The 20,478-nt window shown below is 39.6% G+C and overlaps 1 protein-coding gene across 17 annotated transcripts in view; it reads left to right on the top strand.

The window, feature by feature from the left end:
* The window catches only part of mycbp2 (MYC binding protein 2), an 81,408-nt gene that overhangs the window by 24,255 nt on the left and 36,675 nt on the right, over window positions 1–20,478 (top strand). For 12 of the 17 annotated variants that reach the window (XM_077579045.1, XM_077579039.1, XM_077579052.1 and 9 more), the window contains exons 17-40: window positions 1,778–1,888; window positions 3,491–3,595; window positions 5,548–5,667; window positions 6,683–6,764; window positions 8,561–8,678; window positions 8,758–9,116; window positions 9,955–10,127; window positions 10,220–10,345; window positions 10,469–10,596; window positions 10,680–10,771; window positions 12,192–12,326; window positions 12,417–12,500; window positions 12,590–12,686; window positions 12,755–12,947; window positions 13,112–13,386; window positions 14,292–14,513; window positions 14,596–14,787; window positions 16,563–16,769; window positions 16,851–16,988; window positions 18,405–18,583; window positions 18,669–18,811; window positions 18,941–19,041; window positions 19,122–19,340; window positions 20,202–20,424. In XM_077579045.1, coding sequence (XP_077435171.1) covers window positions 1,778–1,888; window positions 3,491–3,595; window positions 5,548–5,667; window positions 6,683–6,764; window positions 8,561–8,678; window positions 8,758–9,116; window positions 9,955–10,127; window positions 10,220–10,345; window positions 10,469–10,596; window positions 10,680–10,771; window positions 12,192–12,326; window positions 12,417–12,500; window positions 12,590–12,686; window positions 12,755–12,947; window positions 13,112–13,386; window positions 14,292–14,513; window positions 14,596–14,787; window positions 16,563–16,769; window positions 16,851–16,988; window positions 18,405–18,583; window positions 18,669–18,811; window positions 18,941–19,041; window positions 19,122–19,340; window positions 20,202–20,424 — 3,822 coding nt within the window. The remainder of the gene's footprint in view (window positions 1–1,777; window positions 1,889–3,490; window positions 3,596–5,547; window positions 5,668–6,682; window positions 6,765–8,560; window positions 8,679–8,757; window positions 9,117–9,954; window positions 10,128–10,219; window positions 10,346–10,468; window positions 10,597–10,679; window positions 10,772–12,191; window positions 12,327–12,416; window positions 12,501–12,589; window positions 12,687–12,754; window positions 12,948–13,111; window positions 13,387–14,291; window positions 14,514–14,595; window positions 14,788–16,562; window positions 16,770–16,850; window positions 16,989–18,404; window positions 18,584–18,668; window positions 18,812–18,940; window positions 19,042–19,121; window positions 19,341–20,201; window positions 20,425–20,478) is intronic. The other 5 variants (XM_077579041.1, XM_077579055.1, XM_077579046.1 and 2 more) reach the window with 4 other exon arrangements.

Raw genomic sequence — 20,478 nt, 5'->3', positions numbered from 1 at the left:
AAACAGCCACATGGCATTCCACAATCCCACAAAGTTGAAACATTACAAGATTAAAGACATAATACATGAAAAAAATTCAGGCAGAATATAATGAGAAAGTCATAATTTTTAGTGATGCACCCGTATATTCGTCCACCGAAAATTTGCGGCAGAAAATGGCTATTTTTGCCATTTTCGCCATTTGGCCAAAATAAAATTAAAGCCGAAATATGATGTTGTGGTGACACAAGCAAAAAAAATCGCCGCAAACAAGCGCATGTTTCAATTAAACAGCGAACGCGGGGGTGAGTGTCTGCCTCACTTCTCGCTGGCTTTTCACCGTGTGAGTTTGCACCGGTCGGTCGCAGCAGCTCCCGGGGTCATTACGCACACCGGAGGAGAGGGGCGTCGCTTTCCCAGCGCCTTCCCTTTAAAAAAATATAAATAAAAGCCCCTCGAACGCTACCACTTTTTCACTTGCATCCAAGTGGCCGTGCTAAGTACTTTAGATAATGCTAGCGCTATTGCTATCAACAGTTTTAAACACGAAAACACTTAACGCTACCGACCCCTGTACAGGACGCTGTGAGTGACTTTGCAGTCTGTTCCCAAAGCCGATTAGCTGGTGCAAACAAATACATTTATTTATTTTTAGACGTTTGGTGAATATGTGTCGCTTTTAAGTGCGCCGCACCTTGTCCCGCCGCACGCATCAGTGCCCGCCTGGGCAAACTACATTTGACTATAAAGTGCAATCGCACCGCCAGAAAATGCTCAACCCTCGTTTGGTGTTTAATGTACCATTAGCTAACATGTCTGCTGTGTGGGCACATTTCAATTTACATTGTGTTTTGTTAAAATGCCAGTGCTAAATAAATATTTTATAATAATATTATAATTTTAATTAATTATAGTAAATGCAATGATGGTAAAAATTGACACAACTTTTTTTTTTCTTCTGCGTTTCGGCATTTTCGGTTTCGGCCCAAAATTTTCATTTCGGTGCATCCGTAATAATTTTGTAAAAAAATAAAATCATAAAGTGTTGAAACTGAAGCTCTAATATTAGAAAAGTAGTCTTTAATTTATTTTAATAAAGGTATATTACAATTTTACTCAAGAAAAAAGTCAGGAAAAAAATTCTCAAGAGGAGCACATTAGAATTTTACTCGAATAAAGTCTAATGTTACAAATTAAAGATGAACAATACATACAGTACACTACATAAAAAGTAAAAAAAAAAAAAATATATATATATATATATATATAAATTGTTTTATTAATTTTTTTAATCACAATTTTTAAAAAAAAAACAGGAAAGGGGGTCTTTTACGGGCAGTGTAAAAGAGGATTTGTTGTGTCCTGTTCCTTTCACTCACATGATGTCCCGCTCACATTTACTCACTTACATGATCAGCATGGTTAACTCTCATTCATCTACTTGTTATATAAGGTGTTTAAAGGTGACTTTTCAGCTTTCAAGAGTGTGTGTGCAGCTTGATACAACTTGGGGGTCACAGGAAACTTTGAACAAGGATGAGAGAAAACTGTTATTTCTGAGTCTGTTCCGCACACACTGGCTTGCCTGTTGCTTTTCTGCTGCATTCCATGTGCCTGTGTCACCCATTTTGTTCTTGTGTTGAGCTGAGTCATTGTTAGTCCATTGCTTCTCTCCATCATCATTCATTCATTGATGTGTGTCTTGTTTTGTTCTGCTCTGCTCCTATCCTCCTCCCATCCTACATCTGTCTGGCCTGGCTGCACCCCTTGCACCCCCTCCCTTTTTTTTTGTTATCAGCTGTGCCTGTTCCCCCCCCTCCAGGAGTGAACATCGAGGAGCACATTCAGATCCGTCAGGAGGAGAAACGGCAAAGGATCAACCGCCGACACAGGCTGGAGGAGGGACGAGGTAGGAATCAGGTTGAGACAGATGGGGACCATCCATTTATGTTAGGCAATCTGTATAAAATTTCCCATAAGAACTATGGAGGTTCATCAGGGATTTTTTTGGTTTTTAATTATGCCCTGCCTCAAAAAGTAATAGTATTTTGGCCACACTGAAAAAAAAAAAATAATAATAATAATAAAATATACATGTATATATTATTTTGAGACTAACTGTAGAATTATGATAATAGAATTGTATTTAACTGAATACAATTTTGTTTCTTAGAGAAATAAAGGAAATTGTATGAAAATAGAGTAAAAATGTATATAAAGAGGGGAAAAAAGCTAGATTTTCTGTGAATCAAGTCAAATATAAAGAATAAAATATAATTCTTAATTAAATAAAATACTAAGTTGTAATATTGGAAAAGAAAAACACATTAAACACACAAAATTCAGAGGGGAGAAAAGTAATTGAGCAAGAAAGTGGTAAGATTTTTTTTTACAACATATTGAAATATGATAGAGTTGGAAATTACAAGCAATGAAAATTTGCATGAATGAGGTAATAACTTTATGGACGTTGGAGAATAAATAAAAACTAAATAAACTCATCTTATTAAAAAATATATAATTTTGAAAGACTAAAGTTGTAATATTACAGGGAAAAATAATAATAATTTTACAAGATTAAAGTGAAATTTTACTAGAATAAATTCCTAATATTACCGGAGATATTTTTGTAATATTACAAAGACTAAATTAGTCACAGTTCTCCTAGAATAAAGTCATAATAATACCATATGTAAATCGATTTAGAAAGTTGTTGTATTAGGTCAGAATTCTCCTAGAATAAAGTCAATATTACTTTATGTAAATTCATGAGAAAATTGTAGTCTTAGGAGAAAAACTCAAACTTTAATGGTATTATTATTTTAAATATACAGAGAAATTGAATATAATTTTATGAAATTGTATTTTAGAAGAATAAGTCGTAATATAAAAATTTTAGTGCAAAGTCATAATTTGCAAAAATAAATTCATATTGACTTCATTCTGGATTTTTTCAGTATGTTTTTTCAGTGTGGCTAATATTGTCTTGTATAACACCACATACAGTAACTACTTTACTGAACTCCTGGTACACATACAACACACCTCTCCATCACAAAAACAACTCAAAATTGACTTACAGACACGTAACTATTAACTGATATTTCAACTAGTTGTAATACGAATGGGCGTGGTTAAAATGACAAAGTAAGTGTAATGACTTTCCAAACTCCATGGTACAGTTGCAGTTGCCATGTGTGGCTGGACGTATGGCAGCCCTGGGGCAAATCCAGAATGAAATGCGTTTCTAAGAGCCTTTCAATGTGTTAATAAAGAGTCAGGGAGCGTTAGAAATTGTGTGAATGGCATGAGTATAAAACAATGCATTCATCCCCTTTCATTTCAAATATCTTTAAGGTGCTGCGCTAGCTTGGGTGCCTTGGTGACTTCCCCCATGCTTTTTTATTTCTGTGAGCGTGCATGGTCGTGGCGTAGCAGTATTTATCCTGTGCTGTTTCCCATTGATTTGTGAGCGTTGTTGCATGCATGTGAAAGTTTCTTTCTCCCCCAGGCCCCATTGTTTTCCCCGGTACCATTTTAATGAACCAGCGTGAGCAAGCCCTAGCCAGAATAAGACCCCTTCAGGCGCTAAGGCATAAACGGGACAAGCACAAAGGTACTACGGTCTTTCACTACCTCAACGGGCAGGGAGACGCTCCCCCCACTTTTTTTGACTCATTTTTCCCCATCTGGCTGTCCCGCCCACTTCCTCTCTTACTCTCTGATGGGGGTCATTCAAGTGTGTTTAGGTTTTAGTTTTGTGGCAACACTGACCCACTTGTGGGCTTTTTAATAGCAGTTCCGCTAAGGTTTTATTTGTTTTTTCGAATTGCATGGTGGTCTGGATCAAACGCTGCTGGTAGACTTTTTGCTGACAGAGTGCTTTTTATTATGACTTAATGCCAACGAGAAGGAAACCCCTTCACCATTCCCGTTTTAATACAAACTACACTAGACCCTCAGAAGTGGAAAACAAGCTGTGTTCTGGGAGTCTTTTTGACTTCATATTGAATGAAAGTTAATTTTGTTCAAATGCTACTTTAAAACATCACCTGCAAAGTTAATACAAAGTTGCATGGTGCCACATTTGGAGCCTGAAATGAATTACAGTGGAACCTCGGAGTTTGAACGTCTCGGAACACGTACAATTCGGACTTCAACCAAAAAATCTGAGTAAAAAATGCCTCGGAGTTTGAACTCATTTTCGGAGTTCGAACACCCAAGCAAAGCAAGTTAAGCCGAACATACCTTGAACGGGTAGCCGAGTGAAACCGAGCAATGCCGAATGCTCACGTTGCGGAAGTTGAGACGATGCACTGCTCATTTCCAATCAGACCGTGAATACTCCCGGAAGTGCTCCATACTCGCGAGTGCATTTTGATTTTTCTTCGCCCTGGGCCCAAAGAAAGACAACAATGCCAGTGGGAGCAAAGAAAAACATACAGTGCTACGAACTACAGAGTGGAATTAGGAAGGAGATTATTGTGCAGTTGTAACTACCGCGACTACTTCTGTAAATACTGGAACGAGGACCACCCTTAGCTCTTCAACCACGTGCTTGACAATAAACAACGCACGCAAGGACCGCTTAGTAGTCTAACAATATGCCCAATGTAAAATACACAAACTCAGCACTGAACTAAAGCTAGCATCAACATAGCATTTATCCTCCACTGATGCCATCACACCACAACAGCTAAGGTAAAGTATTTTTATTGTTTAAATACTGTACTGTACTGTAAATGTAAAAAACATACATAGAAATTAGAATAGGAATTTTCTGTTTTTGGAGCTTGAGAACGGATTAATTGCATTTACATTATTTCCTATGGGAAAAAAATGTTTCGGAGGTTGAACAATTTGGACTTTGAACTTTGAACGAATAATGTTCAAACTCCGAGGTACCACTGTAATTTGACAGGTTCAGAGTTCTCATTAAACATTCAAATTCTATTTTGATTAAATTTATGTTTGATGCTGCAAGAGTTCTGATGGTCCACTGTGTATTTTTGACAATTGTCTACTTTGACACACTTGCGCACCACTGTCTTATTTCTGCTTAACTTTCAGCCCTGCGTGTTAAGTCATGGGGGCAAGAGCCAGTCAATATTTAGTTTGATAGTCAGGGCCAGCTGGTATTCTCTGATCTTCTGTTTTTTTTGTAAACCACAAACAGTTGGCAGTGATTGTGTTCAATGTGATTCATGGGCATTGACGCAGCTTTTTCAACTCCCACAGTCAGACCTTTAACACAAGACTCTCAGTAGACCACATTTCCTCACTGTAGAAAAAAAAATACTAATACAAAAGCACAGTCTGTCGTATCTCATGCAGAAGACCTTAATGATATTTTATTTTGGGACTGTTTGACAGAAACTTCTGTTATTTACCCCCTCTTTCATTTTCAGCATGTGATTTCCGTCTCTCCTTTTACCTCCAGCATAGTTTCTCCTAGGAGTGTAGACACGAGACTTCTGGAAGTTGGAGCTGAGCAGCTTTCGCCACCCTCTCTTGCCCTCAAAACAGGACCGCTTGTGTGATGCTTTTTCTTCTTTTCTTCTCTTTTAGATGGCAGCAGTGAGCGTGGTGAGAAAGATGCCAGTAAAATCACCACCTACCCACCCGGGGCTGTCAGGTTTGACTGTGAAGTGCGAGCTGTGCAGGTCAGCTGCGGTTTTCACCACTCAGGTAGGTTACTTCTTGCAAACTTAATCCTAAACCTTGAACCATAATCTTAAATTCTGGTCAGTCGGGGTTTCAGGCATTTGAAACCGGTAATATGACTGTGATGAATCACTATTGTTTGCTTTTTAGTCGAGTCGATTAATTATTTATATTATTTATTTAATATTTTCGGATACTTAAATTAACTAAGCTGAGCTTACCCTATGGCTGTACCTCAGCTCTGGATGCTGCAGTATGATACTCCACATTCGTCACTTTGTAATCTCTTTGGATAAAATCACATAGTCTAATGCTGCTGTCAGACTGAACGTGAGCTCAGTGTTTCTGCCAGTGGGGTTCCATTTATAGCCAATGAGGTTTGTGCGGTCAGGTGCAAATGCGTGCCGGGCGGCACTGATGAAGCGTTTGAAGTGAAAATTTAGCTTCTTCACCCATTTGGCCGGGGTTTTGCAAATATTAAATATATTTAATAATATATTGTAATATATTATATATTTTTAGTATGTTTTTAATATACATATATTTCAATATGACATTTTAGTACCAAATTACCCTGTTGCCTATGTCTTAGCTTTGGCCACCGCAGCATTTTACTCCACTATCTCAACTTTGCCGCAGCATGTTGTTTTCTTGCTGCCCTTAGTCTCCACTCAGATCAAATTTGTCTTCTTATGTAACGGATGCCAGTTTGAGCTGCGTATTTGTGTGTTTATAAATCCTCACAACCCCATGCCTTCAACGAGGGTGCTGGTTGCTGAGCTGGTGGCTTTTGGCACAGTGGCGAGCGCTCTCCGCTCCCAAGCCGGAGATGTGTTGGCGTTGTGGGTTGGTTCCCTGCGTTGCATGGACACTGCAGGGTAAAACCACCACCGGTTACACTTAATAACCACATGCCACTTACAAGCAGGCTCTTATTCTCCTCCGTTTATTAACTTGTTTCATTCCAACTGATGCTTTCAATGACACTTGTTTTTTTGCCGTTTTCCCCTGTGGTTTTTATGGTTACCTTATCTTGCAGTGGTGCTGATGGAGAATGGAGACGTCTATACATTTGGTTATGGACAACATGGTCAGCTTGGACACGGTGACGTAAACTCCAGGTACTGTTTTGGTTGTCTTTACAAACATACAGGTGTCCTCGTTTTTATAACAAGGTTCTGTTAGCATGTTGGCAATGTAACCTGAATTTGTAGACAAATCCGAGTCAGAGCACACCATAGTCTATCACTAACGCAGTTCTGAAGTTATGATTATGGTTAATATTTGAATGAAAAACACTTTTGTTCCATAAGTAATAATAATAATAATGAAACTAAAAACACTGCAATATAGTTAATCAACAGCTGGTCATAACCCCAAAATGTCTGAATTCGTGTAAAACTATGAAAAACGATCCTAGGTGCAAGTCTCGAACTTTTGAGGAGCGTTTTTTGCAGGTTAATCCTAGTGACCGCCAGGGTTTTTATTAAACAATAAAAACATGACATAAAGGAGAGGTTATATCATCATTTATTTAGATAAGCCATATTTTTTCTTAATAGCAGCAACTGTATTTTATCGTCTATAAACATTTTCAGTGGGGCAAATGTCAAAAAAATGAATACATTTTAACTCAACATTTATTGACTAAAAATTAAGGCATTAAATACAAATAAGATTCAACATCCTTTATGTAACTTCACTTGAGCAGTTAGTCTTTTAGCATGCAACTTAATACAGTTGGTTCTTGATTGTGCAGCTATGAGTTTATGCAAGCTAACTAGCAAGAACAAATATTCTTTCATAGTACACATACTGGAAATATTCAAGCTAGAATAAAGATACATCAAGAGGAAACAGTTAAGATTGTAAACTGTTATTATAATATGTAATGTTAATGTTAAATATTGATTAATGTTCTCATCAATTACAGTAAAAGTGATTAAATTATCCATTTGTTAAAAAATAATCCTCAAGAAGGATTTTAAGGACTTTATCTAGGTCAGAAATAGAAGAATTTCCTCAAATTTATAGTTTTTAGTTGATCAGAAACTAAATATAAAAATATATATACAGTACAGGCCAAAGGTTTGGAGTTTGGACACACCTTCTCATTCAATACATGCTTTATTTTCATGACTATGTACATTGTAGATTCTCTCTGAAGGCATCAAAACTATGACGACAACTAACAAACACATTTGGAGTTATGTACTTAACAAAGCCACCCTTTTTGCTGATTAATATTTTGCACATTCTTGGAATTCTCTCAAAGAGCTTCAAAAGGTAGTCACCTGAAAAGGTTTTCTAGCAGTCGTTAAGGAGTTCCCAGAGGTAAGAATGTCAAGAGTATGCATAAAAGTAACCCGAGCAAAGGATGGCTATTTTGAAGAATTTATAATATAAAACATGTTTTCAGTTATTTCACCCTTTTTTTTTGTTAAATACATAACTCGACATCAGTTCATACATAGTGTTGGTGCCTTCAGTGAGAATCAAAGTAACCAGTCATGAGAATAAAGTAAATGTAAATGCATTGAATAAGAAAGTGTGTCTAAGCCTTTGGCCTCTACTCTATATAAAAAATATTTGGTGGTAAATATTAGATCGCAAACTTAAGATGTCAGATAATGGTAGCTGATTTCAAAAGCAGGACAAAGGGCTCACATATGGTCAAAATTGAGCATTTTTTAAAAATGTATTATTAATTTAATTGTAACAAAATTTGACTCTCAAACTACTATGCGAACCTTGCTAAATCATAAAATAAAAAACTTTTAATAGTGATGGTAACTTAGTGTACCCGATTGTGCTGTGTGATGCCATGTTCATGTGTACCATTCATTTTTTTTAACCTAAGAATGCTACAAATGTATATCCTTTTCAAAAAGTGGCAACTCGTGTATCTACCTTGTAGGGGTTCTCCCACGCTGATCCAGGCTCTCCCGGGTCCAAGTGTCCAAGTGACGGCAGGCAGCAACCACACTGTTGTTCTTCTCGTCGACGGGCAGGTCTTCACTTTTGGTAGTTTCTCGGTAAGAAAATAACAATTTCCGCAATTAACTCAATACGTGAGTCACGTTGAAACCCCAAAACACACAATTGATCTCTCAGAAAGGGCAGCTTGGGCGACCTATTCTTGATATGCCCTACTGGAACGCCAAGCCATCCCCCATGCCCAACATCGGTGCCAAATATGGACGAAAGGCCACCTGGATCGGCGCCAGCGGAGATCAGACGTTCCTGCGCATCGACGAGGCGCTCATTAACTCCCACGTGCTGGCCACTTCTGAGATCTTTGCCAGCAAACACATCATTGGTCTCGTGCCCTCCTCTGTGTCGGAGCCGCCACCGTTTAAATGTTTACTCATCAACAAAATGGACGGAAGCTGCCGCACCTTCAATGATTCTGAGCAGGAGGACCTGCAAGGGTTTGGACTCTGTCTAGACCCTGTGTATGATGTCATATGGAGGTCAGTCTTAGGACTTTATGTGCTATTATTTCTCCATTAAAAACATTCCAATTAAACTTTAATCAATTGAACAGGCAATGTTGTAAGCAAAATTTTAACGTCACCTAAGTATGACATGTGGGGCAGACTACTTTAATCAACAAGTTACATTAAAAAGAGTCCTGTAATATTTGTTGCATTCATTTGGTCATTGGTTTTCCCTCAAAATTAGTTGAATAAAAGATATTTACTTTTTAAAATTAAATATTTAATATTTATTTTATTTATTGTAAATACTAACATATAAAACTATATGGAAACATAAAGAATATTACTAAAATGAAAAAATGCATGAACATTTGTCATTTATTTGTTTAATTAAATAATTGGTAAATTTATAACAGCGTAGTGCATGTGTTTATTCTTTTAATAAAAAAAGAAATAATTAGTTGATTGATTTGTTTATTAATATAATAAGTACAGAAATGCATGTTCAGTTTATTACTGTATAATGAGATTAATTATACAGTCCATAATACCATTTTAAATGAAAAGTCATTATTATTAAATTACTGCAAACTATTTTATAACCCCACTTAAACTTTTTTTTTTCCTTCACATGTCCTGGTCCACCTGTTTCTTCTAAAAATCAAATGTGGCCATTGAGCTCAAACGTTTGTCCACCCCTGGACTGAAGGTTAAAACCCAACACATATACCACTTTACCTTTTGAACATCTTTTGAGTAACAAACATGTATGTCAGCTAACCAATCCACATATTCACACCATGCTCCTTCAAAAAAAGCTTTGACAACTAATCTCCATTGTCCTTAAGCATGTTCATCTGCGTGTCATTAGGTTCTTACCAGCTTCAAGAGAGATGTGGTGCTACAATGCGGTGATAGCAGACGCCAGAATGCCTTCTGCCACAGACCTACAGGCTCGTTGCAGCATCCTCAGCCCGGAGCTCGCCCTGCCTGCGGGGTCACACGCCACCACTACACGCTCACATGGCGCCTTACACATTCTTGGTAATGCCAGAGCTTTATTTCTTCTATGTTGTTAGCGTTTACCAGAATGTCAGAAGGTTTGGTGCTAAGGAGAAGTATGCTGCTGTCAACAGGTTGCCTGGACACCTTGGCGGCTATGCAGGAGTTGAAGATGGGTGTGGCTAGCGCTGAGGAAGAAACACAGGCGGTGATGAAGGTATACTCCAAGGAGGACTACAGCGTGGTGAACCGCTTTGAGAGTAAGTGTGTGCTTGGAAGTATAAACCAGTCCCCTTTGAGCTGTGATTTATTGCATGCTAGCTGCTGAACATAATAGCGCTCAGCACATTGCATAGTCTTCTTGACGATGTGGGATGTTTTAGGTCACGGTGGCGGTTGGGGCTACTCGGCCCACTCTGTGGAGGCCATTCGCTTTTGTGCTGATGCTGACATCTTGCTGGGGGGGCTGGGCCTGTTTGGTGGACGAGGAGAGTATACAGCTAAGATCAAGGTAAACAACCCTTATTTCAAATTAAGACTATTTATTTGCATCTTATTCTGAATTAATTTAATCTTTTCATAACATTTGAACAGCTTTTTGAACTGGGGCCTGATGGAGGTGACCATGAGACGGATGGAGATCTGCTTGCTGAGACTGACGTACTGGCCTATGACTGTGCTGCCAGGTACACTTAATTTTGATTATGTTTTACACATTACTCAAGTACTGGCCTAATCCGTAAGTAAATAAACACATGGCCTAAAGTAGACACCTTCTTTCTTCCTGACAGGAAGCAAATAAAAAAGTGTGTTACTGCATGGCTATAATTACTTACTGATACCATTATTTGTGGCGGTAGTCATCTTTACCACAATAATCACTGCCTACGCGGGATACAATGCTTCTGTGAATCTGTATTGACACAATACATACTTGTATTTGTTGACATTTTTCATAATATATATATAAAAAAAATTAAGCATCAGGATTTATTTGTGGAAATAAAAAAGACAAAATTCTGAAAAATACATTTGGTCAAATAAAGCACCTACTCTAAATTCCTCTTCTGTATTTGATGCCATTTACTGTCTGCAGGTGAAAACATTTATTGTAATACACATTTTGACATGAATAATGATGATAATCGTTGAAAATATATTTGCTTATTTAAGAAAATAATCATTTTTCATATTGGCTAAATATGATGTTATATATTTATAACAATAACACTATTTTAGGTGCCATTTTATGTGTGAAAACAACAAAATACATATTAAAAAACAACCTCGTCTGCAGTTGGGCAAATATGTTCTACTGTATAATTGGTAAATGGACTGCTTTTTAAATAGCGCTTTAACTACATCATATGGTGCCCAAAGCGCTTTACAATTTAAGGCCCCGTCCACACGAAAGCCAGTTTCAATGTATCCTCCCAAGTTTCTTACCGTTTAAGCCGTGCGTCCACATGACGGCGCGGTTTCGGAGATTGAAAACGATCACTTTTGAAACCGGGCTCCAGAGTGGAAAGAATTCAAAACGCGTCCGTCTGGACACCTTATGCAGGATACTCCTCCAGCGATGACGTAATGGTCGCAGCTCGATGACGACGCATTGTCTCAGATTGATGACGTATGTGCCGATTTTCACGTGACTCAGCCTCACATTCACCCATTCACACACACATTCACACACACACCAATGGCTCACTGCTGCTACGCAAGGCGCTGCTAGCTCCATTGGGAGCAAATCGGAGTTTAGTGTCTTTCTCAAGGACCCACAACCTCACGGATGGAAGGCGACCACTCAACCACCGTCTAAATAAATAGTAAAATAATCACTATAATCGCTATTTAATGTTATAATATATTCTCTGAAGTAAATCTTATTTGTGGAAAAAAAAAGGATAACAAGTATTTTTTTAATTTCATGTGCACAAATAAAATCCCCATGCATAATAAATATCATTAATAAGACACATGGTACTTACTGCAAAATGCTGCTGGGCACTATATGAAGAAAGAATTCTTCCCAACAACTTTCAAGCGAATTTGCAGTCTTTGTTCATTCTCAGTTAAAAGTTGTTTTTATTTTGAATTCAATTCCAGGGAGAAATATGCCATGATGTTTGATGAGCCAGTCTTGCTTCAGTCGGGCTGGTGGTACGTGGCCTGGGCCCGGGTGTCTGGTCCCAGCAGTGACTGTGGGTCTCACGGACAAGCTACTATCACCACTGATGATGGGTACAATGCATTTCATGTTTATTTACCATGTGATGTGTATAACATGCCAGGGAAGACATGTACATTGTTACACATTTTTTTCCTCTTTAGTGTGGTATTCCAGTTCAAAAGCTCCAAGAAGTCAAACAATGGTACAGATGTCAATGCGGGTCAAATACCTCAGCTACTTTACAGGCAAGTAACAGCTGTTAATAGTGATTCATGCTTCTTTTTCTATGTTGTCAACTTGTCAATTAAACATGTACAATGTTATTTCACATTAGGCTTCCTTCAAATGATGGGAATGCATCGAAAGGGAAACAGCAGACCAGTGAGCCGGTTCACATCCTGAAGCGCTCATTTGCTCGGACAGTCTCTGTGGTAAATAATATGGTGGGGGTGGTGGGGACATCTCATAGCTTGGTAGTTACACTTTTTATTCCTCATAGGAGTGCTTTGAGTCCTTGCTCAGCATCCTCCACTGGAGCTGGACCACCTTGGTTCTGGGTGTTGAGGAGCTGCGAGGCCTGAAGGGCTTCCAGTACACAGCCACCTTGCTTGACCTGGAGAGGTTGCGCTTTGTGGGTACTTGCTGCCTCCGCCTACTCCGGGTCTACATCTGCGAGATCTTCCCCATTGCTGGTAAGACCACGTGGAATTTAAATGTCTTCAGCAGGCTTTTTCATTTGCTTAGCGATCAAATGCTCACATAGGCCCTTTATTGGCCCAGGGATTGCTTTATAATAGCAGAAGAGTTTTAAATTCAAGAGGGTGTTCTCACTTTGACTATGTAATCTGGTTCCTAGCCAGCACCAAAGCAGTGGTGGAGGAGTCGAGCAAGCTGGCCGAGTGCGTGGGGAAGACGCGTAGCTTACTGAAGAAAATCCTGTCAGAGAGCACGGACAACTGCTTGACCAAGCTGGACAACGACCCGCAGGGCTACCTGTCCCAGCCCTTAACCCTGCTGGAGGCCGTGCTGCAAGAGTGCCACAACACCTTCACCGCCTGCTTCCACTCTTTCTACCCAACGCCGGCGCTGCAGTGGGCCTGCCTCTGTGACCTGCTCAACTGCCTTGATCAGGTTAGTGATCAGTTTGTTGTTGTTTTTGCACTTTTCATACAATCACAGCCATTCAGTGAGCTGGTTGTCTTTTAAAAACTAATTCTAATTGGCATAAATTATGGGTTGACTAATTTGCTCCATAATTCATAACTCTATCTATCTATCTATCTATCTATCTATCTATCTATCTATCTATCTATCTATCTTATATATATATATATATATATATATATATATATATATATATATATATATATATATACAATCTTACTTAATACTAATGTCTTCTCTACAATTTTTTTCTTGACTTACCACAAGTCCCTCTTTTAGAAAAAAAAAATCCACTTGTTAATTCTTTGATGCTTGCTGAAATGAGGTTTAGTGTAGTGCACATTCTGGTGGCATTTTAAAATAAAAATAAATGTAAAAATAAATTAAATTATACGTTAATTAACTCTTTGACTGCCAAAAACGTTAAATAACGTTTAGACAAATCCTATGGAGGCGTGCCAAAGACGTTAAAAGACGTTTGTTTCAAAACAGAGGTGAAACTAACCATTTTCTATTGTTGATTACTCAAAAACGGAATAAGGTAGAAACAAACTTTTTTTCTGATGAAAGATGAGAGTCCAATCTTTCATTTGGTAGTATGTGTGTTTCCATAGTCCAAACACATAATTTTCTGTGGACCTTGAAAGATCAGTCAAACCCTAACCCTAACCCTAACCCTTTTCTGGAAACGTCTGGCAGTCAAAGAGTTAATGAATACATTAATTATTATGATTTTTTTTTTCTGGAAACGTTTTATGAGAAATTATCTAAAGAAACACCATGCCATAACACCAATGTGCAATGTGTTTAAATGAACACCTGGAAAATAAACAGCACTAATAGCACTTCTGCCATTTTGTTGTTGTTTCCAGGACATTGCTGAGGCTAACTTCCGCACATCCAACAGTCGTCTGCTGGCGGCAGTGATGTCAGCTCTGTGCAACACTTCGGTCAAGCTGACGTCAATTCTGCCTATCGCGTACGACGGCGAAGTCCTGCTGCGCTCGCTAGTCAAGCAAGTCAGCACGGAGAACGACTCAGCCCTCGCTCACCGCTTTCCCCTACTCGTGGCTCACATGGAGAAGCTAAGTCATGTGAGTGTCATGTGCACGGCGTGAACTGTTTTAATGAAAGAAATTGTTGAAAGGCTTGAATTGTCATTGTGGTCTACCTTAGACCGAGGAGAACCTGATGGGAATGACCAGCTTCCGGGAGGTCCTGGAGAAGATGCTGGTGATCGTGGTGCTTCCGGTGAGGAAGAGCTTGAGGAAAGAGGTGGAGCTCTTCTCTCCACACCTGGTGTCCAACACCTGTGGCCTTCTGGCCTCCATCGTTTCTGAGCTCACTGCCTCTGCCCTGGGCTCCGAGGTAAAGAATTTGATCACCTTTGACAGTGGTCGAACTTGAACGTGCTAAAGCTCTTTCTATGGTTGAGAGAAATTGCTAAAGTGGATGTAGTATTCCATTCTGTTTGTACGCTTTGCTGAGTCGTGATGTACTCACTGTCTTGGTTATCACCACCTTGCTTCTATACCACCATAAGCAAAAGTCAGGACTCAGCTGTCCCCGTAGTAACCGCCACTCAACAGCAACTCTTAGCATCAGCAATTTGTCACCCCTTGTTAAGGAGACATGCCTTGTCCTTTAGGAAAGTGCAATTGTTTGAAGCAGTGAGCAACCCTCCTGGCAGTCATTTTAAAACGAGAGTTACGGCTGTAACTGCGGTTCTATGAGTCCCGGACGACCGCCAGAGCGTCCTGTCACTCGGAATCCTCATGGTTACGCGAGAAGATTCCGTAGGACATGAACCTCGGGTGACACCGAAACTTACCCAGACACCCAGGGGTCACAGGTGACTAATTTGGTATGCATTACTCGAACTCCGCATGGGCGAAGGAAACATTCAGTGCTTGAAGCACCACCATCTGGCGGTCGGGAGGGACGAAATAGAACTCATTGATTTAAACAAAGTGGAGATGATGAGAAAATGGCTTTTTAATAGCTTGTATACAAATTATTGCGTCTTTACTGGGTCAGCCCATTCATCAAGTTTAAAATTAAGTAAATCTTTTGTTAAATGTCTATTTCTGAAAATATGTCTGAGTGAGCCATTTGAATTTTTGCCCAGTCGTGTAACCGTAATGATTTAATGACCTAATTTACCTAATAACCACCCCCAAACCATGATTTGGAAGGTAGACTGAGTGAATATAGGCTGATTAAAGGTCCGCTTTTTTTAATCGGCGGGCAAAGTAACTGTATTTAGCCTTGCCCAGTCACCGGCCGTCATGGTAACAAAAGGTGTACTAATTTGCACTGGATTTGCATGAGACAGAATGGCCTTCTGAAAACACAGTGATTTTAAGTTTGACAAGTGGATGTTTTTTTAAATTTTTTAATTGTTGTTTAAAAAATACATAATATGTCTCCATTAAAGGATAAAGTTTAGTGCTAACTAGTGGTAAACTAATAGATTGCAGCTGAAGCATTGCATTTTGAAGCACGCAGACTACGGTGCCTTAGGGAAACCACACTTCGCTAGCCTACCACCAATTGCTACGTTCGCAAAGTTCTTCTTCGTATAATTAGTGATTACTTGACTGATGATTTAATAAAGAAATGTATGTTGATGTGTTGGAACATATTTTTTATTCATATTAGAGAAATTAATTGAAGGTTTTTAAAATGAATTAACTATTACTTCACCACTGAATGGCGCTAAATTCTCCACACTCTTCTCTTTAAGGCCAAACACACTGTGTGGTTGGATTGCTGTTCAATGTCAGTTCTATTTCGTCCCTCCCAACCGCCAGAGGCGGTGCTTCAAGCAATGAATGTTCCTTTAGTGCATGTGCAATCCAAGTTATGCATACCACAATAGTCACCTGTGACCCCTGGATAGCCCGAGAACGGTATACGTTCCAGTGTCCCCAGAGGTTCGTTTCCTATGGAATCTTCTTGCCTGAACGCAAAGATTCTGAGTGACAGAACTTTTGATTTAAATATCCTGCTCCAGAATCAAATTGAATATAAAAAATAGCTGTAGTTGTGTTTGCCATCAATTTAACCCTTTTTACAGTGGCATCACAAAAAAAGAAACATCAAAACATAGAGTTAATTCTTTCTTTTCTCTTCTTTATTAGGTTGATGGTCTGAACTCGCTCCATTCTGTGAAGGCCACTCCCAACCGTTTCACCAAGACGAGCCAGGGCCGCAGCTGGAACACGGGCAACGGTTCCCCGGATGCCATCTGCATGACAGTAGACAAGCCGGGTGTCGTCTTGGTGGGCGTCTGCGTGTACGGAGGTGGCGGCATCCACGAGTATGAGCTGGAGGTGCTCGCTGACGATGTAAGAAAGAGTATTCAGCTGGATTTGTTTCACTGTGCACCATTTTAAACCATTTTTTTTAACATGTCTGTTTTCACACAGGCACAGACAGAGCACCCAGGGGACTCTGCACACTCTCACAGGTGGACATCCCTTGAGCTGGTGAAAGGAACTTACAGCACTGATGATTCTCCCAGTGATATTGCGGAGATTCGTCTGGACAAGGCCGTGCCGCTCAAGGTACATGCATGCATTATATGTAAGGACGCACCAATGCCAGTACCGATTTGACTATTGGTGTCGATACTGTACATCTGTACTCAAACCCCCCCAAAAAGCTCCAGTACTACGACATTGATAATTTAAGGTAAACACGGAAGACAACACTTTGTTTGTGGGCTGCGAATAATTTTTTGCAAAATGGATGAAGTCCACTCAGGTAGTTTTGGAGATCAACGCCCTGTGAGTTACGAGAAGCGCCAAGTTTCTCAAGCCCAATTGCTATCTGCTCTGCACTGCTTAGAGCTTAGTCAGCCTCTTTGTGTCTCATACTTTACTTTACTTAGTGCCTCCTAGTGATCAGAATGAGACACCATGCAACTGAAATGTCTTGTGTTACAGGCTACAGTTAAGTGAAATGTGTGGCTAGACAGTCAGAAAAAAATGCAGTTGGCAGTTAAAATGTCAGTGAGTTGGTATGCTAAAAAATGTTAGTTTAAGTGAAACAGCCATGTTCAAGAAAAGTTCATGTTTTATGCTTTGGAACGATATTAGATTAAAATGAAACACATTTGCAAGACGTAGTGGCATTATCAAGTATCTGTACTCGATGCTGGTGAATATTCAAATATGCAAATATACAGTAAGTACTAGTGCTCGGCGCTCGCACTTGATATCTGCTAGAATCGTGAGATGCACATTTCAAATACTTGCAAAGTGGAACCCAGTCCCCTTTCAAAGTGTTATAATTTTAAACAGATTTTTTATTAATTATATTATTAAGTTACGATTCAGGTTGTCATCATACTTTTTCTCTTTGCCTTTTGCGGTGGCTTCACAAAATAAGTAGAACACATACACATTTGTAGAGTTCATTGTGCCGATCAGGGGTCGCCAACCTGTTTTAAACTGTGAGCTATTACTTTGATACGGATCAATCCGAAGGGCTACCAGTTTGATACACATTTCTGAAATAACGAATTTGCACCACTTACTTTTAATAATAATATTGTATGTTAATTTATAATTATTGATAATCATTTATGTGAAGATGCTGATGTTAATGATTTCTGACAATAATTAGTAAACAAGTAAACGTCAATCACTTTATTTCTATAAAGGTCTGCCAGTATCTTTATTTTCAAATCATCACTTGTACAACATTTCTAGAAAATCACAGTCCCGTCATTGGGGAGCTATTTTTAGGCTACTCATGTTGTCCTTGGGTTGGCTACACGCTGCCTGCGGGGCACCACATTGATGACCCCTGGTATAGATATTCCCTGAGATAGGCTGTCATGAAATTTGACATCCTGCTCGATGATGGTTTGTGCTACATGTTTTGTTTGAATTTTGGGGCATGTTTTTATAGAATATTTGGGTTTTAATTCCCAATTCAACTTTTGTGACATTCCACTGTGATGTATTCTCATGTAGGAAGGGGTGAAGTACGCTGTGCGATTGCGCAACTATGGCAGCCGCACTGCAAACGGGGATGGCGGCATGACCACGGTGCAGTGCTCAGATGGCGTGTCCTTTACCTTCAGCACTTGTAGCTTGAGCAGCAATGGCACCAACCAGACACGAGGACAGATCCCTCAAATTCTCTATTACAGGTTAACACAAAACTATCTTTATGAGAAGACATCCCATGACTACTGTATTTTGTCCCCTTGACATTTGTCTTCTGATTTAATTAAGGAGCGAGTATGATGGCGATCTCCAATCCCAGCTACTGAGCAAAGCCAACGAAGAGGACAAAAACTGCAGCCGGGCGCTGTCTGTGGTCAGTGCTGTGGTCAAAGCGGCCAAGGACTTGCTTCATAGGGCTTTTGCTGTCGATGGTAAGCCGGGTAATCAGATGCCTCATTTGCAAACACAACTTTGAAGCACCATAATAGATTCCCCCCCCCCCCCTAATCTAATTTGCTTCAACTTGCTCTCAGCTTTATCAATATCTATTTTCTCTTTAGTGGATGACATCCCTGAGCTGTTAAGCTCCTCCAGCCTCTTCTCCATGCTGCTTCCCCTCATCCTGGCCTACATCGGCCCTGTGGCTGCATCTGTACCAAAGGTACGCTTCCAAGCACCTTAACTATCATTCCATCGTCTTACTTCATTTGGATGGTGTTGAAATTCCGCCTCGTCTTGTAGGCTGCCGTCGAGGTCTTTGGGCTCGTCCAAGAGCTGCTTCCCGCCGTCTCGGCCCTCAACCAAAAGTACGCCCCGCCCACATTTAACCCCAACCAATCGACGGACAGCACAACTGGCAACCAGCTGGAGCAAGGACTGTCGGCTTGCACAACCTCCAATCACTACTCTGTGATAGAAAGTGACCACCCCTACAAACAGGCCGGGGTCACGCAATACAAGGTACAATATTCTTAAAAGTGCAAGCCAGTCTTTTGTTGTTGTTGTTGTTGTTGTTGTTGTTGTTGTTATTGTGTTCCTTAAAACTGGGAAATCTCTGAAATCTGATTTGAAGTTCCTACTTAGGGCAGGTTGGTGTAATCTAATGTAACTTAAAATGACTGCACACACAGAAATGCATTGAAAGACTAAATAAACTATATTTATCTATATTTATTGATTTTACTGGATATGACCACACAACCAGGTTTGCATGAAAAATGGTTTTACGATATAAATAAATCTTAAATTTGATTTTCTATTCTAAATGAAGAGCTGCATTATCTTAAAAATAAATCTTCAAACCACTGTTCAAAGGTTTTAAAATGCCCATTTTTGTTCAACTGTGTCTAACCAGACGACTAGAAAAAAAATGTGATTAAAGGTTTTAGTTTGACTATAGATAAGACATTGCACTGTAAAAAATCTCATGTAGTTGTATCCCAATTTTTTTATGTTATTTTGATGGGTGTCTCCTAATAAAAAATAAGTATTATATTTGGCTTCCTTAAACCTGTCGCTACCCGTTTTGACTCTATCTTACAGCATGAAATTATTTGATAAAACAAATGTCTTTGTTTAAAAAAAAAAAAAAAAGAAAGAAAATATTTATTTTGTATCTGAATTGCCTGCAGTAAAAGGATCTATTCACAAATAGTGTTGCTGTTGCCAGCCATGCTTTTTGTTTACGTTTGACCGGATGAACTTGATGTTGCATCCTGTAGGTTGCCAAGTACCATATTTCTGATTTGAATGTTGCATTTGTACCAGATTTGCATCCAGTCTCTTTTAATTTAACCTCAACGTTACCTCACCTGCCTTCAGGTCTCGTTTCCCGAATGTGTGCGTTGGACGAGCATTGAGTTCGACGCACAGTGCGGCACCGCTCAGCCAGAGGACGTCCTCCGGCTGCTCATCCCCAGCCGCACGCTTCACCTGTCCTGCTTGGGTGGCAAACCCCTGGTCCATGACACCATCAACACTTGGACCGAGCTCAGGAAGTTCTCTGGCTCAACAGGCTGGCCGACCGCAGTGCTTGTGCTGCCAGGTGAGAAGATTGTGTCTTTCCACTTCTGTAATGTTTTTTTTGCATTCTTAATTT

This window comes from Vanacampus margaritifer, chromosome 11, assembly GCF_051991255.1.
Source record: "Vanacampus margaritifer isolate UIUO_Vmar chromosome 11, RoL_Vmar_1.0, whole genome shotgun sequence".
Lineage (NCBI taxonomy): Eukaryota > Metazoa > Chordata > Actinopteri > Syngnathiformes > Syngnathidae > Vanacampus > Vanacampus margaritifer.
Note: the sequence above shows the minus strand (reverse complement) of the source record. Positions and strands in the feature narration are given on the sequence as shown.